At 38.1% G+C, this 12,297-nt stretch overlaps 2 protein-coding genes across 8 annotated transcripts in view; one reads left to right on the forward strand and one right to left on the reverse strand.

The window, feature by feature from the left end:
- The window catches only part of LOC126997423 (ras-related protein Rab-32-like), a 27,488-nt gene extending 22,456 nt beyond the window's left edge, over positions 1-5,032 (forward strand). For 5 of the 7 annotated variants that reach the window (XM_050858512.1, XM_050858511.1, XM_050858509.1 and 2 more), the window contains exon 5: positions 318-5,032. In XM_050858512.1, coding sequence (XP_050714469.1) covers positions 318-428 — 111 coding nt within the window. In that variant the 3' untranslated portion in view covers positions 429-5,032. The remainder of the gene's footprint in view (positions 1-317) is intronic. The other 2 variants (XR_007752100.1, XM_050858508.1) reach the window with 2 other exon arrangements.
- On the reverse strand, positions 4,540-12,067 carry LOC126997425 (glutamate receptor 1-like). The gene is made up of 8 exons (XM_050858513.1): positions 11,624-12,067; positions 10,422-10,528; positions 9,386-9,559; positions 8,752-9,035; positions 7,900-8,117; positions 7,123-7,373; positions 6,804-6,912; positions 4,540-6,166 (listed from the first exon to the last, which is right to left on the reverse strand). Exons 2-8 carry the CDS (start codon positions 10,475-10,477, stop codon positions 6,026-6,028), a joined length of 1,233 nt encoding a protein of 410 aa, XP_050714470.1. The 5' UTR covers positions 10,478-10,528; positions 11,624-12,067; the 3' UTR covers positions 4,540-6,025.
- Positions 12,068-12,297: the final 230 nt, after the last annotated feature.

The raw sequence follows: 12,297 nt of genomic DNA on the forward strand, positions 1-12,297 counted from the left end.
TGAAATGGGTAACTATTATTAGCCAAAACTCTTGGCAAAGAGATCACATGGACTTTTATTTTTAACCCTCATACCTCTTTTGTCTTAGACATGAGGATTAAAAATTATTCTCTGTATTACATTTTGTATTTTTTTTTTAAAGGAACATAAATTTAATGTTTTATGTGTAGCTGAGTGGATTTTCTTTTCTTCTGCAAGATGTTGCTTCAACTATTCTGCCGTCATGGTGATGAAAACAAGCTTATGATAAAGATGATACTTATGTGACATTAAATTTTGAGCCATTATTGTTGACTATAGAAAATAAATGCCCACAGATCCTGAATAATGAGAAGCAAGGGATGATGATGACAGAGAGTTTGGATGCTGACAAGTTCTCAGTGGATGGGAGGGCCAACCCATCAGACAAGAAGGGATGCCTCTGCTAGTGCTAGGTGAGCACTGCACTTAATCATGGATCCAGACTTTGTTGGGGAAAAATGGTAACAATTTGCAAATTTGTTAATTTTAAATCTAACTTATTTTGTTTAAGGGTTTTGCATTTATGAATGGGATGAGGTAGAACATAAAGTTCATGACCATGAATTTTTACCACTACCTTGTAGTAATTTCACAGTTTTACATTGAAATTGCAAAACATAATGTATTAACTGTCTGAATATGGGAAAAGAGAGTGTTTTCCCTCCATCCCTGACCAGTATAAGACATTATATTGTCTCCATAGATAAAATTCAACATATTCAGATAGTTTTGCAGAGCCTATAATCTCTGCTAAATACCCAACAGTTATTGCTTCTTTGATTTTTTTCCATTTAGAAACCCAATAATTATTTGTTTTATTAGTTATTCAACTTTATTAATTACAGTTTTCTTTTTAGATATTTGCTGCTTGATTCTTGTTTGATAACTTTGGTAAAGCATGTACTGCCTCTAGTAATGTTGCCTCAATCTAAAGTATCAAAATATTACTTTCTTGTCCTATTCCCCAAAGATTTAAACAGGAGAATGGTATTTTTATTTTATATGTAAGGTAATATTAAGAGATTCAACCTGAGCCAGGTGATTAATTGTAAATTTGCAGCATGACACACCTGTGCTTGGTGCTGCTAATCACAAGACTGACCAGGACTGGAGTTGCCATCGTCTTGCCGTGTGGTGTGTAATGTGTTGCTTGACTATGCTGTTGCAGACATTCCTTTGATCCCCTTACTGGCTTGGAATGAAATATGTGTTCAGTAATGCAGCTATGTTTGTGATGAGTGAATGTGTTCATTTCAAAGCCTGAGATGGCTGGAGACATTTTGTTTTATCAGTTTTTATACAGGAATTTTTCATATCAGTAGCATGTTTGGACCAATTCCTGTGATATAACATGATGTACATACAGAGTTTATAGTTTGATATGTGAAAATGAACTGTAGGCTAAATGAAAAGTGGCAGATATTTTCTCTGACACTAGGAAAGATATGTTCCACTCTCCTCAACCATGTAACTACGATTTGTTGTATATTTTTTTTTCTGCTGTCACTTGACAATATTGACAAATTAATTGTCTCAGTCCAGTGCTGTTGATGATCTGTAGAAATAATTGTTCATTTGAATCGGTAGCAATTTTTTCGTTGTGGTTATTTAAAACAAAACATTCTATTTTATTGTCATCACCTTATCAAACTGGTTGACACCTTGCTCTTTAGGTTTGAAGGTTTTAAAAATACGTCATTATTACTGATCAAAATCTCTTCCAGTGAAAACTTCTGCCCTTTACAAGCTCAACCAATTATTTTGTTGCTTAATATTCTAGAAATTACCTTTCATTTTCACTATGGTGCCTAATATAATTTTCAATGCAGCTCAAGTGATACTATAATAGTATTCACCTTAGCCTTGTTTGACTCTGAAGTATTGCTATGTTTATGCATCCATTTTTGATATTTTGGAATAAAGAAGTTATTTTGTTTGTAGCTGCATCACATGTAACAGCAGTTTTATGAGGAAATTCATCCTGCACCACAACAGTGCATATGTTTATACATTTGTTTTTTGTTTCAACTCTGCTGGTCATGTTCTACCTTTTAGCCATAAAGGTTTATGTGCATTATATCTGACAATACTACTACTAGTTTGGTGGTGAGATGAACGCTATATAGTATACCTGTATTTAGGGCAGTATAAAAATTTGTATTTGATTCTTATGCACACAGTGGTCAGCTCAGGGCTGTTATGGGACTCTGATCAATCTCAAGCGCAATTTGGCAGGTAGATAAAAGTAATATCTGTCTGGTTGTAGAGATACTGCTGCACTAATAAGCAGCCTCATGCTTCATGTTGGGCATAAATTATTCATTTCTGAGTTATTTATATTTAACCATATTCCTTTGACTTTCTCTAGTGATGTTAGCAAACAGTGAAAATCAAACACTTGGCTTTTTTTTTTATTTATTTATTTATTTATTACATATTTGATGTACTGCCCCAGTAATCTTATATTGATTCCTACTCTACTCTACTTAATTCACTCTTCTGAAAGCTCTTCACATCAAAGCACTGAAAACTCATACATACACTTTAAATGACTTATGCTGTTGGTTATTGTAAATTAGTTATCATTACATATGACTGTATATATACTATTATTAGTTTTATCTGTTAGCCATCATGCATAAGAGTTGTATCAGATATCTGCATCTGCATCACCTACAGAACATTAACATTATATAAAATTCTGCATTAACATCTGCAAACTCTTTTGAGATTAAATAAACATTTCCATTTACATTAGCATGTGTTTTTACAGTCAGCATCTGCATCCTCACCAACCAAAAGTACATGTGGCAAATTATAGGAGAATGAGAACATGTACAGTAAACTTCTGGTTGTCAGTCTTAACATAATTTCAGATTGCTAAAACACATTGATCATAATATCTCAGACTTGTAATTTGTCATGTTAAAGGATAAAGACAACCAATGCTCTCTTTATCAGTGTGCACACACACACACACACACACACACACACACACACACACACACACACACACACACATTGAAGTGTTAACACGTGGAACAGCTTACGGGAAGAGGTGGTGGAGGCGAACAGTGTCCAACAAATGAAGGAAAGGGTGAATAAATGTAGATATGGAGACGGGACTATTAGAGCTTAGCTCGCCTCGGTAGACTACAAATAGGTAAATAAACACACACACACACACACACACACACACACACACACACACACACACCAAGGACTAATAGGCCATCACTGTTGTTTAATGGAAAATTAACATGTAGCAAAAGTGAGAAAGAATAAGGACTTTGGAGTGCTGGTTCAGCATAACTTGTCACCCCTAAAGCACACCAACAAGATTGTGAAACTTATAAAAGTTGACAAACATAAGCATTGAATGGCACTACATGGAAGAGATGATGAGGAAATTTTTAGAGACCCAGGTTAGAATATGCCACATCTGCAAAATGTGTATGCTTGATATGCACATCTATACATCTGCAAATAGCTCTTTTCAGACATCTGATACATCTCTATTATGCATCATTCATTTGTACTGGCTAACTGATTGATTAATATGTAATAATCTACGTCTGTATTTGTCCAGCATTGAACTTCAGTATTAATTAAGCTGATGTAAGACCTAAAAATGATACAAAAAAGTCAGGCTATTGTCCCCTTGATGCCACCCACTCTTACTCGTCCAGTAGTATATATTGAAATATGTGGTATAGCATTTTGTATTAACACTAAGGTTGGTTGATTCAGTACCAAAGGCTCTCCCCAACTAAAGACTTAGAATTTTCTGCTGGGTATATTGCCATATATTTTGTATACTTATATATGTGTAGTTTGAACTTTGTGACCAAATTATACAATAATAGAGAATAAGATTATACATAATATTTTTGAAAGGTCAAAACAGCAAGGGAAGGTGGGATACTGATAGACTCGAGTGTTTATTTACTTGTACGATGTGCATGATGGTTTCCTTTTTTTCCAATTAATGATATTTTTTCATAAGTTGGATAAAGTACACAACCTTTTACAGAAAATTGCTGCAATGGCAGCATATTCCTGGTACACACATAAAAGCAGCATTAGTCATTATGGAGGGCATGATTGTCTGAATTCACTCCAGAAATTATATGGGATATATGACTGAAATAGTTGTCATCTGCAATCAAGACCAAACTGCAAGGTAGTTGCAACAGTGCTCTTCAACGAGTTAAGCAGCCTGTTGACACAGCAAATATATAGTCGTTTCATACAAATTGGATTTATTGATATTTAACTACATAACCTTTTTTGATTAAGGTAATCAGTATTTTTAAAAAATGGAAATTCAAGAGGATTGATTTATAATGTTTAATTTAAACCTGATTCTAATCATAAATGTTATGATGATTCTCACAGAAATGTAACATTTGCATCAAGCAAAACTTGATATTTATATAAAGCTGTCCAAGAGTACCAGGCTTGAGTGGTGTGTAGTGGTGGGTGTTAACGGTGTTATTCCGTTCACAAACCAAATGCTCTAATTCAAGATTTATTGATTTGTTGACAATTAAATTTCTCTGGTGCAACAACAGTACATCATGATGATATGGGACTGAAAATGATGAAGTAAGTGTGTGTGTGTGTGTGTGTGTGTGTGTGACCTGATTGCATGAGAAATCAATTTAATAAAAAAAACATCATGACCTGTATATAAACAGAGATTGTTAATATTTAATATAGTACTGGTTATTTAATAATGACATTTGGGCAGTGCCCCTCTTGTACTTTGTCACTTTTACAAACTGTGCATTCTGGTATTTTGTGTATAACCTCGCTGCAGATAGCAATAAACTGCTTTTTATTATCTCTTTTCATGATGTCTGTAATTTTTTTCAATGAGTTTGTTTCCAACCTGGGTAAGCCTTATTTATGCACAGAATTGTTTTGTAGAAAAGGTTGGACTTGACACACCAGCTCTGATTTTGTGGATATTTTACAAAAGACAATAAAAATATATTGAGGAATTTAACTGATATTTATGATATCCTTATATATTTATAATTTGCACTCAGCATGTAAAGACACATTTCAAGGTAGTTTTACAGAGAGTAGTGGTTCTTCATGTTTTGTGGCACCGATAACCCTAAGCTCATTCCATGTTGACATGATAACCCCTTTTCAGTTTTAGCATACATGGACCCATGAACTTAATTTGATACTCTTTGGGTATATTGAGTCACTGCTTTAAAAACACCTGTTATAGACACTTGAGATGCATCCCCACCAATTTATAACATTTCCAAATCTATTTTATTTTTGGGGGGGCAGAGCTTTGAGACTAGGGATTATGGGGCATTTGCCTGTTCCTAAGACCTTCATGAACTCCTTGCAGACAGCTATGAAGTCATTGCTGTAACTTGCTTCACTATCAACCCCCATGGCCAACATAAATACCCAACATGTATTGCCAAAATTGCATTCAAAGGTCATATTCCTACAGAAACATATGTAGGTGGAACTCACTGCTAAGTCCAGCCATCCATTCTGCCCCATGTTGATGCACCATGCCTATCCATACTGCTCTCAAACAATTACACTATATACAATCAATAAATTAGCTCATCTATTGTACTCTGTATGACCCACTTTATTGGTTGGTTTCCCCTTCTGACTATAAATTTTCTCTTGTTTTCTAGACTTACTTCATTCTTTCAAATCTACTTATCCAGGAATGGGATTCTGATGAGGATAATGATGACATAAAAATTAATATTCCATATGAATAATAATTTTGAACCCAAACAATAGTCATTTTGGCCACTTATTCATGGTAATATCAGACACATGCAAAACTTTCAACTTTGATTATTTGGAGTTCAGTAGAATGAGGAATGCTAATGACATCTGTAATAAAAATTAAGTTGAATGAAAGGTATGGTTAAAAATGTATTAAATATCAAATGCTCAGTCATACTTTCAAAATTGTGTACAACTAAAAATAAATTATTTAAGGTGCTTTGTATTAATTTTCATGAACATGCTGTTGTATGCACACTTGACTTTTGTTGTTGTCTATGCTACGATGGAAGAGGAATTTTTCTCCACTTAGAAACAGCATACTCAGAGTGGCCCCTACACCCAGTGCCACAAATGCTGTTACAACCTGAAAAGCAACATAAAATTTAACATTAAACAATGCTATAATGATTAAACATCACGTCCTAAATCATAAAAATCTGTATCAAACAGAATTGCATCTAAAACAATTTTCTATTCTCTTCAATATTACCCCACAGCAGACTAGACCATCACCACCTCTGTCTTAGCTGTTGATCCCTTACATGGATGTCCTGTAACAGGCAATGCCTTGGTCAGCTATAACTCAGCCATCCATGTCTCTATGCCAAGGTAAGCTATCCTGTGGCAACCTAATTTAAACAGCCATACCTTGCATGGCTTGCTCTACCTTCACAGACAAAAAAGTGATTAAATAACCCCAGAGGTAAGAAGCTAATACCACATAGCTCTGCTAGGGTTATGAGAGAGCTCTACCTCTCTCACTGAGAAGTTGCTGTGACTTAGGATTCAACTCACAGCTTCTCAGTCACAAGGCAAACACCAAACCCACTGAGCCACCTTCACAGGCTAACCTTTAGCAGGGTATTCATTAGTCACTTATGCCTTAACATGCTAACATGTAGCAGGTTAAAGTTTAGTAAGTCTGTATAATAAATCTCTTAAATTGTAATAATATGTGGTAGATATTAGATGGACAGCTACAAGTGATGATTGCCACACACCTGCTGAAACCCGAGGGGAATTACAGGTTCATCATTACAGTCGTATGGCTGTGGGTACCACTTTCTTGCCAGTTTTTGCAGCAGTCCTGATTCCCTCAGTCTGATGATGCTGTAGTTGATTTTCATGATTACAATGAAATTGTTTTTACATGCAAACAGCAATATATATATATATATATATATATATATATATATATATATATATATATATATATATATATATATATATATATATATATATATATATATATATATATATATATATATATATATATATATTTTCATCTTTTCCATTCAAAATTGAAACCTTTTGACTTACTAGTAATCAAAAATCTCTACGTAGGATGATCCCCTGGGCCAGCCAAGAGCCCCAGGATTGAAGAGAAGGTGCTGACGGGCAGATTGAAAGGTGCAGGCTCCGACAGGATCCAGTCTTTGTACCTCATAAGACCCCACGTAGGCAAAGTCTGAGTCCCACATAGCCAATGACCGCAAGTCTTTATAATTTGTAGATCTGGTGTCAGGGTAGGGTTCAATAAGTGCATTCCAGTATTCTCTGAAGCTCTGACTCTGGGAAACAAAACAAATTTAAATACGTTTGGCTTCAGAGTCAGACTCCCGCCTCTAAATCACATCATGTATGGCTGGGAAGAGAAAACTCTATGTGCACTGGTTTCCTGTTTATAAGGAATGAGAAACCAATGTATGATCTTGTTTTTTTTTTCAAGAATCAGTAAAACTCCTGAAAAGGATGAAGTTACATAAAAAATCAAAATTATTGTTTTGAACTTTTAATTTTCCACAAATTCTGTCTGCTGGAAAGTATCAATGGAAATGAGTTTCTCCTTTTTGCCCTTTGGTCAGGGTATGAGGCAGCCTCAGAGAAATGCGGCCATTAGGTGCACAAGAGTTGCATAAAGTATTCTTTGGAGACCACTATGTAAGATCAACAATTTATGTAACTTTAAAATTAAGCATTTTTATGTATAGCTAATCCAGCCTCTATCATTATTCTGGGCACTTAGATATTTTTTTTTATATACCAAGAACAGTATGTATATACTGCAACCATGCTGGTCAAGTGCACTTGACTTACCTTGAAATATTCCTCAAGTACTGAGCCCTTGAGGATGCCTAGACGGTATCCTCCAAGTTTTTTAAGGTCTGCCAAAGACTCAAAAGGAAGCCCATTGTCTGCCACAGCAAGAAAAGACACCAGTGTGGCAGAATAGGCAGCCACTACCACCAGGCCCACCATGTATATAGTCCAAAAGAGGATACGCAAGCTGTTTGCCTCTGGAGAATCTGGCCACCCTGCAATAGAGGCCAAATGGTCAAACTGGACAGGCATCCCATAGTAACTAGGTTCCATAAAGGACAACGAAGATTTATTGTATGGGGTTTGGTGTTAATACAGAAGCTTTTTACTAGCTGGTGACAATTAATAGAGAACCTGACCAGTATTGCGAATATAGTTTGGTTTTGGGGGGTTACAAGAACACTATATTGGACTGTGGAATCTTCTAACCCCATTGTTGGTTAGTCAGGACAGTTTGATTTGAGGGTTTACAAGAACACATCAACATCCTATTGGACTGTGGAACCTTATAGCCCCTTTGTTAGTTTGTTAGAATATATAATTTAGTTTGAAGGTTTACAAGAACGCTTCAGCAATGTTTTGGACTGTGGAACCTTAAATCGATCTAGCCTCCTTGTAAGCTATTATAGTTTGGTTTGAGGGTTTACAAGAACACTGTAATGGATTGTGAAACCCTCTAACCCCCGTATTCGTTAGTTTTATAGTTTGGTGTGAGAGTTTACAAGAATACTATTGAACTGTGGAACCTTCTAACCCCCTCGTTCGCTAGTTAGGTATAGTTTGGTTTAAGGGTTTACAAGCTACTATTGGACTGTGGAACTGCTGGCCCATTGTTCATTAGTTCCTTGCCTTGCTGGGTGAGGGCGGCCCACACGAGCATCAGGGCGTCCTTCTTCCACAGCCGGTACCTTGATACCTTCCGGGGATCGGCCAGACTAATGACCTTTTTCTCCTCTCCCGCCGTTGTTTTCAGCACCTCTTGACGTAGATGCCATTGCGAAATCGAAAAGAAGATGGTGGCCAGTAAAACTATGGTGAGGGCCACACCGAGCCACACACCCATAGAGAAAGGTCGAGTGTAGGAGGACCAGGAATAACCGGACTTTGCTGGTGGACGGGCGAAGATCCGGTAGCTAGCAGACAAAGGTATGTATGGTTATTGGCTGCCTTATTGGTTAGTCATTCATGTTCAAGTTCATATAAGTAGTGATATCCTGCAAGGTACGGAGGCACGTAAACGATCGAAGGTGGACCACTATTTGGGTTCTTTAATTAACATTCATGCTGTTTATCTACCTATATCTGCATGCATTCAGAGAGAGAGAGAGAGAGAGAGAGAGAGAGAGAGAGAGAGAGAGAGAGAGAGAGAGAGAGAGAGATTACATATGTTAATATAGATATGGAGACCACACATACCCTATGCTGTCCTTAATCAAACCAAAGTGAAATTACATAAAATCAAATGACCACCAGGATTTTCCACCTGAACTTGATGAGCACCGACGAGTAATCCACGACCTGTGCCCTGTCGTAGGTCAGCGAGAGGTGGGCCACCACCACGTGCGCCCTCCCAGCCATCAAGTCTCCCACCAGGCCCGTCCACTCCCCGTCCTCCAGGGCCCCGAACAGGCCATCCGCCGGGGTGACCACCGAGTACCTTCGGGAGAGAAAGGTAGGTACTGACAGCGCCATACTAGGAGAGTTTGGCCAACTTCATCGCAGTGCTTCATCCGAGGTGCCATGCTGTTACCAAACGAGCCGCGTGAAATTCAAATCGGTACTGACACAATAGTGTTTTTGTTGTGCTCTAGGTACTTCTTCGAGATGCTGACCATACCCAGAGAATAAAAAAAAACCACACCATTGTATCGGAAGGCGGTGGCCGGGTGGTCAACATGGTTGTGAGCACGACGACCTAGGTTCGTGTGCCACCGTGCACATTGACGATTTTCAACCATCGCCGAGTGGCGGAATCTTACCCACATGCTGGAGCACCGGCGGGCAGCATGGGGCCAAGCAAGAGTCATACATTACGGCAGCCATTATAAATAAAATTCGCCTGTGCTACTAACGGGCTGAGTTCGTCCAGGAGACCCGCGGCGCTACGCTTGTGATGAAGTTGTCCAAATTCGCCTTAGTCGCCTAAATTATGGTTCTTGGTATTTACAGCATTCCTGTTGGACTTGTAAGCTGAACATATATCTACTTGATTACAAAACGTGGAACATTGTGTTTTGCTGAGAGGAGCTAGCTAGACTCATTCTTTTCTTATTTCTTGCACCCCCTTTCCCTTTGATGTATTATTTTGCGAGAATTAGAGCCATCAGTCCCTCAGTTAATCAATGAATCAATAATCACGTTGCGTCATCATATATTTTTACAGATACCTAGTCCTTTTCATTAGCGCCTAAGATCTAGACTCATATATTTTATAATGATGACAGGATAATTATAAGTCAAGGAAAAAAAGTGGTTACAATAAGGCAACTCATTTTTCCAACGGTGATAAACTGACTCACGTGAAGTTCATATCTCCCTTGAGCAACTCCCACACGTCTCCGACGTAGCCTGTCATCACTTCACGTCCCAGCTCCTTATCGAAGTACGACTTGTGGGCCCTCGTGTCCTTCAGAGAGAGAGAGAGAGAGAGAGAGAGAGAGAGAGAGAGAGAGAGAGAGAGAGAGAGAGAGAGATGATTTAGCCATTTTATTAGTCAGGATGACAGATAGCAAACCTCTGCAATGCAACACGTCTTTGGGTAGAATATTTAACAGCCTGAGCCATTAGTGCAACTTGTGTACATCACTAGAAAGGAAAACACACACACACACACACACACACACACACACACACACACACACACACACACTTCAGCAAATCTTTAAAAATGTATTGGCCAAACTAGAAAGGCTGGAGGAACCTTTTATCTCTTCCTCCTCTATGTGCTAGTTGTTGAAGAGGTAAAAATCTTTCCGCCACGGATAAATTGGTCCCTTCGCTCACCTTGAAAGTAATATCGACATGAGCTGTGTGGGGCAGGGGCGTGTTGGATCGAAGGGCGGCGTGTAAGTGGCGCAGTGGGCCGACATTCCCATTAAAAATCAAGGGAGGAGAGTCTTATTAATGCACTCCTACCCAGAAAAAGAAGAAATATCCTCGGCCAGACGCCAAAGCGGAGGGTAAAAAAGAGAGATGGTGAAAAAAAAAATAAGTAGAAGACAAGTCTCATGTTATCTCAAAATTATATTTAAACAACTGTTAAACGTATATTTACTTTATGAAGGCTACGACTTTAATTAAGAAAAACTATCTCAACTGCAAAATTTAAGAAGAAAAACAAAAAGAAACTTCCAGACCTCAATCTAGCCAATACAAAACTATTACGAAATGGACCTCTCCTTTGTCAGGGGCGTGCCTCCAGGGTGGCCAGGGATGCGTGTAGGGGCTGCATCAACTGCTCTAGATCATTAAGGTGTATAAATTTGTAAATTTGTTCACTGGTCAATGAAGGAGGATGAAAGTCAAAGCTGATGGTGAACATTGAAATCAATCTCTCTCTCTCTCTCTCTCTCTCTCTCTCTCTCTCTCTCTCTCTCTCTCTCTCTCTCTCTCTCTCTCTCTCTCTCTCTCTCTCTATATATATATATATATATATATATATATATATATATATAATTCAAGCAAGGTCGCACAGCAGCTTCCACACCCATACTTGGCTTACGTTTATGGAGGTGATGATGAAGTGGACGCCGCTCAGGTCCTTGCGACGTTCATATTTGGTCTTCGGGTACAGCCTCAACCTGTCCGTGGCTATCGCCCAAGGATCATTTGTATCCTTTCCGCGGAACTTCGAGTCTCCTGTCCAGATGCCCACAAACTCGCTTTTGAGGGGCAGGTCGCTCCCTGGCGACCAGACCTCGGACAGCGTGACGAAGCTGCCGTCCCCCTCCTGGTCACCTGTCACTTCTATTACCTGTCACGGAAAGATTACTCGCAATGTTGTCACGTAACAGGTTCAGGGAGAAATACACTTTTGATACTCAATATAGTCAGTGGTTCGGTTTGGTACTGTCATGAAATGTCTGCACTTATTTGTTTAACAGTTATGTGACCATTGGTATTAAATTAATTGTTCAACATCAGCAGCTGCTCAACGTATAGTTGGTGTACTCTTCTCATTCTTAATCAGGTTATCATTGGATTCTGCAAGTGTTCTCTTCCCATGTACTTGAGTTAGATAAGTAGAAGATGAATAAGAATCTACAATCTGAATTGAGTTACTGGTAGTTTTAAGTGTTGTGTTTATTGCATGAAGACGTCAGTTCTTTCGTATTGCACTTAAACTTTTCCGTCGATTCATTTATTTACTGATGCCAGTGTAGTTTATTTTATTTC

This window comes from Eriocheir sinensis, chromosome 12 (assembly GCF_024679095.1).
Source record: "Eriocheir sinensis breed Jianghai 21 chromosome 12, ASM2467909v1, whole genome shotgun sequence".
Taxonomy (NCBI): domain Eukaryota; kingdom Metazoa; phylum Arthropoda; class Malacostraca; order Decapoda; family Varunidae; genus Eriocheir; species Eriocheir sinensis.

Coding starts and splice junctions, on each gene's coding strand:
- LOC126997425 (XM_050858513.1), bottom strand. CDS start 10,477: ATGACAGGCTACGTCGGAGACGTGTGGGAGTTGCTCAAGGGAGATATG. Junction 6,913..7,122: donor GTAGAGATTTTTGATTACTA/GTAAGTCAAAAG, acceptor AATCAACTACAG/CATCATCAGACTGAGGGAAT. Junction 6,167..6,803: donor TTCCCCTCGGGTTTCAGCAG/GTGTGTGGCAAT, acceptor GTTGCTTTTCAG/GTTGTAACAGCATTTGTGGC.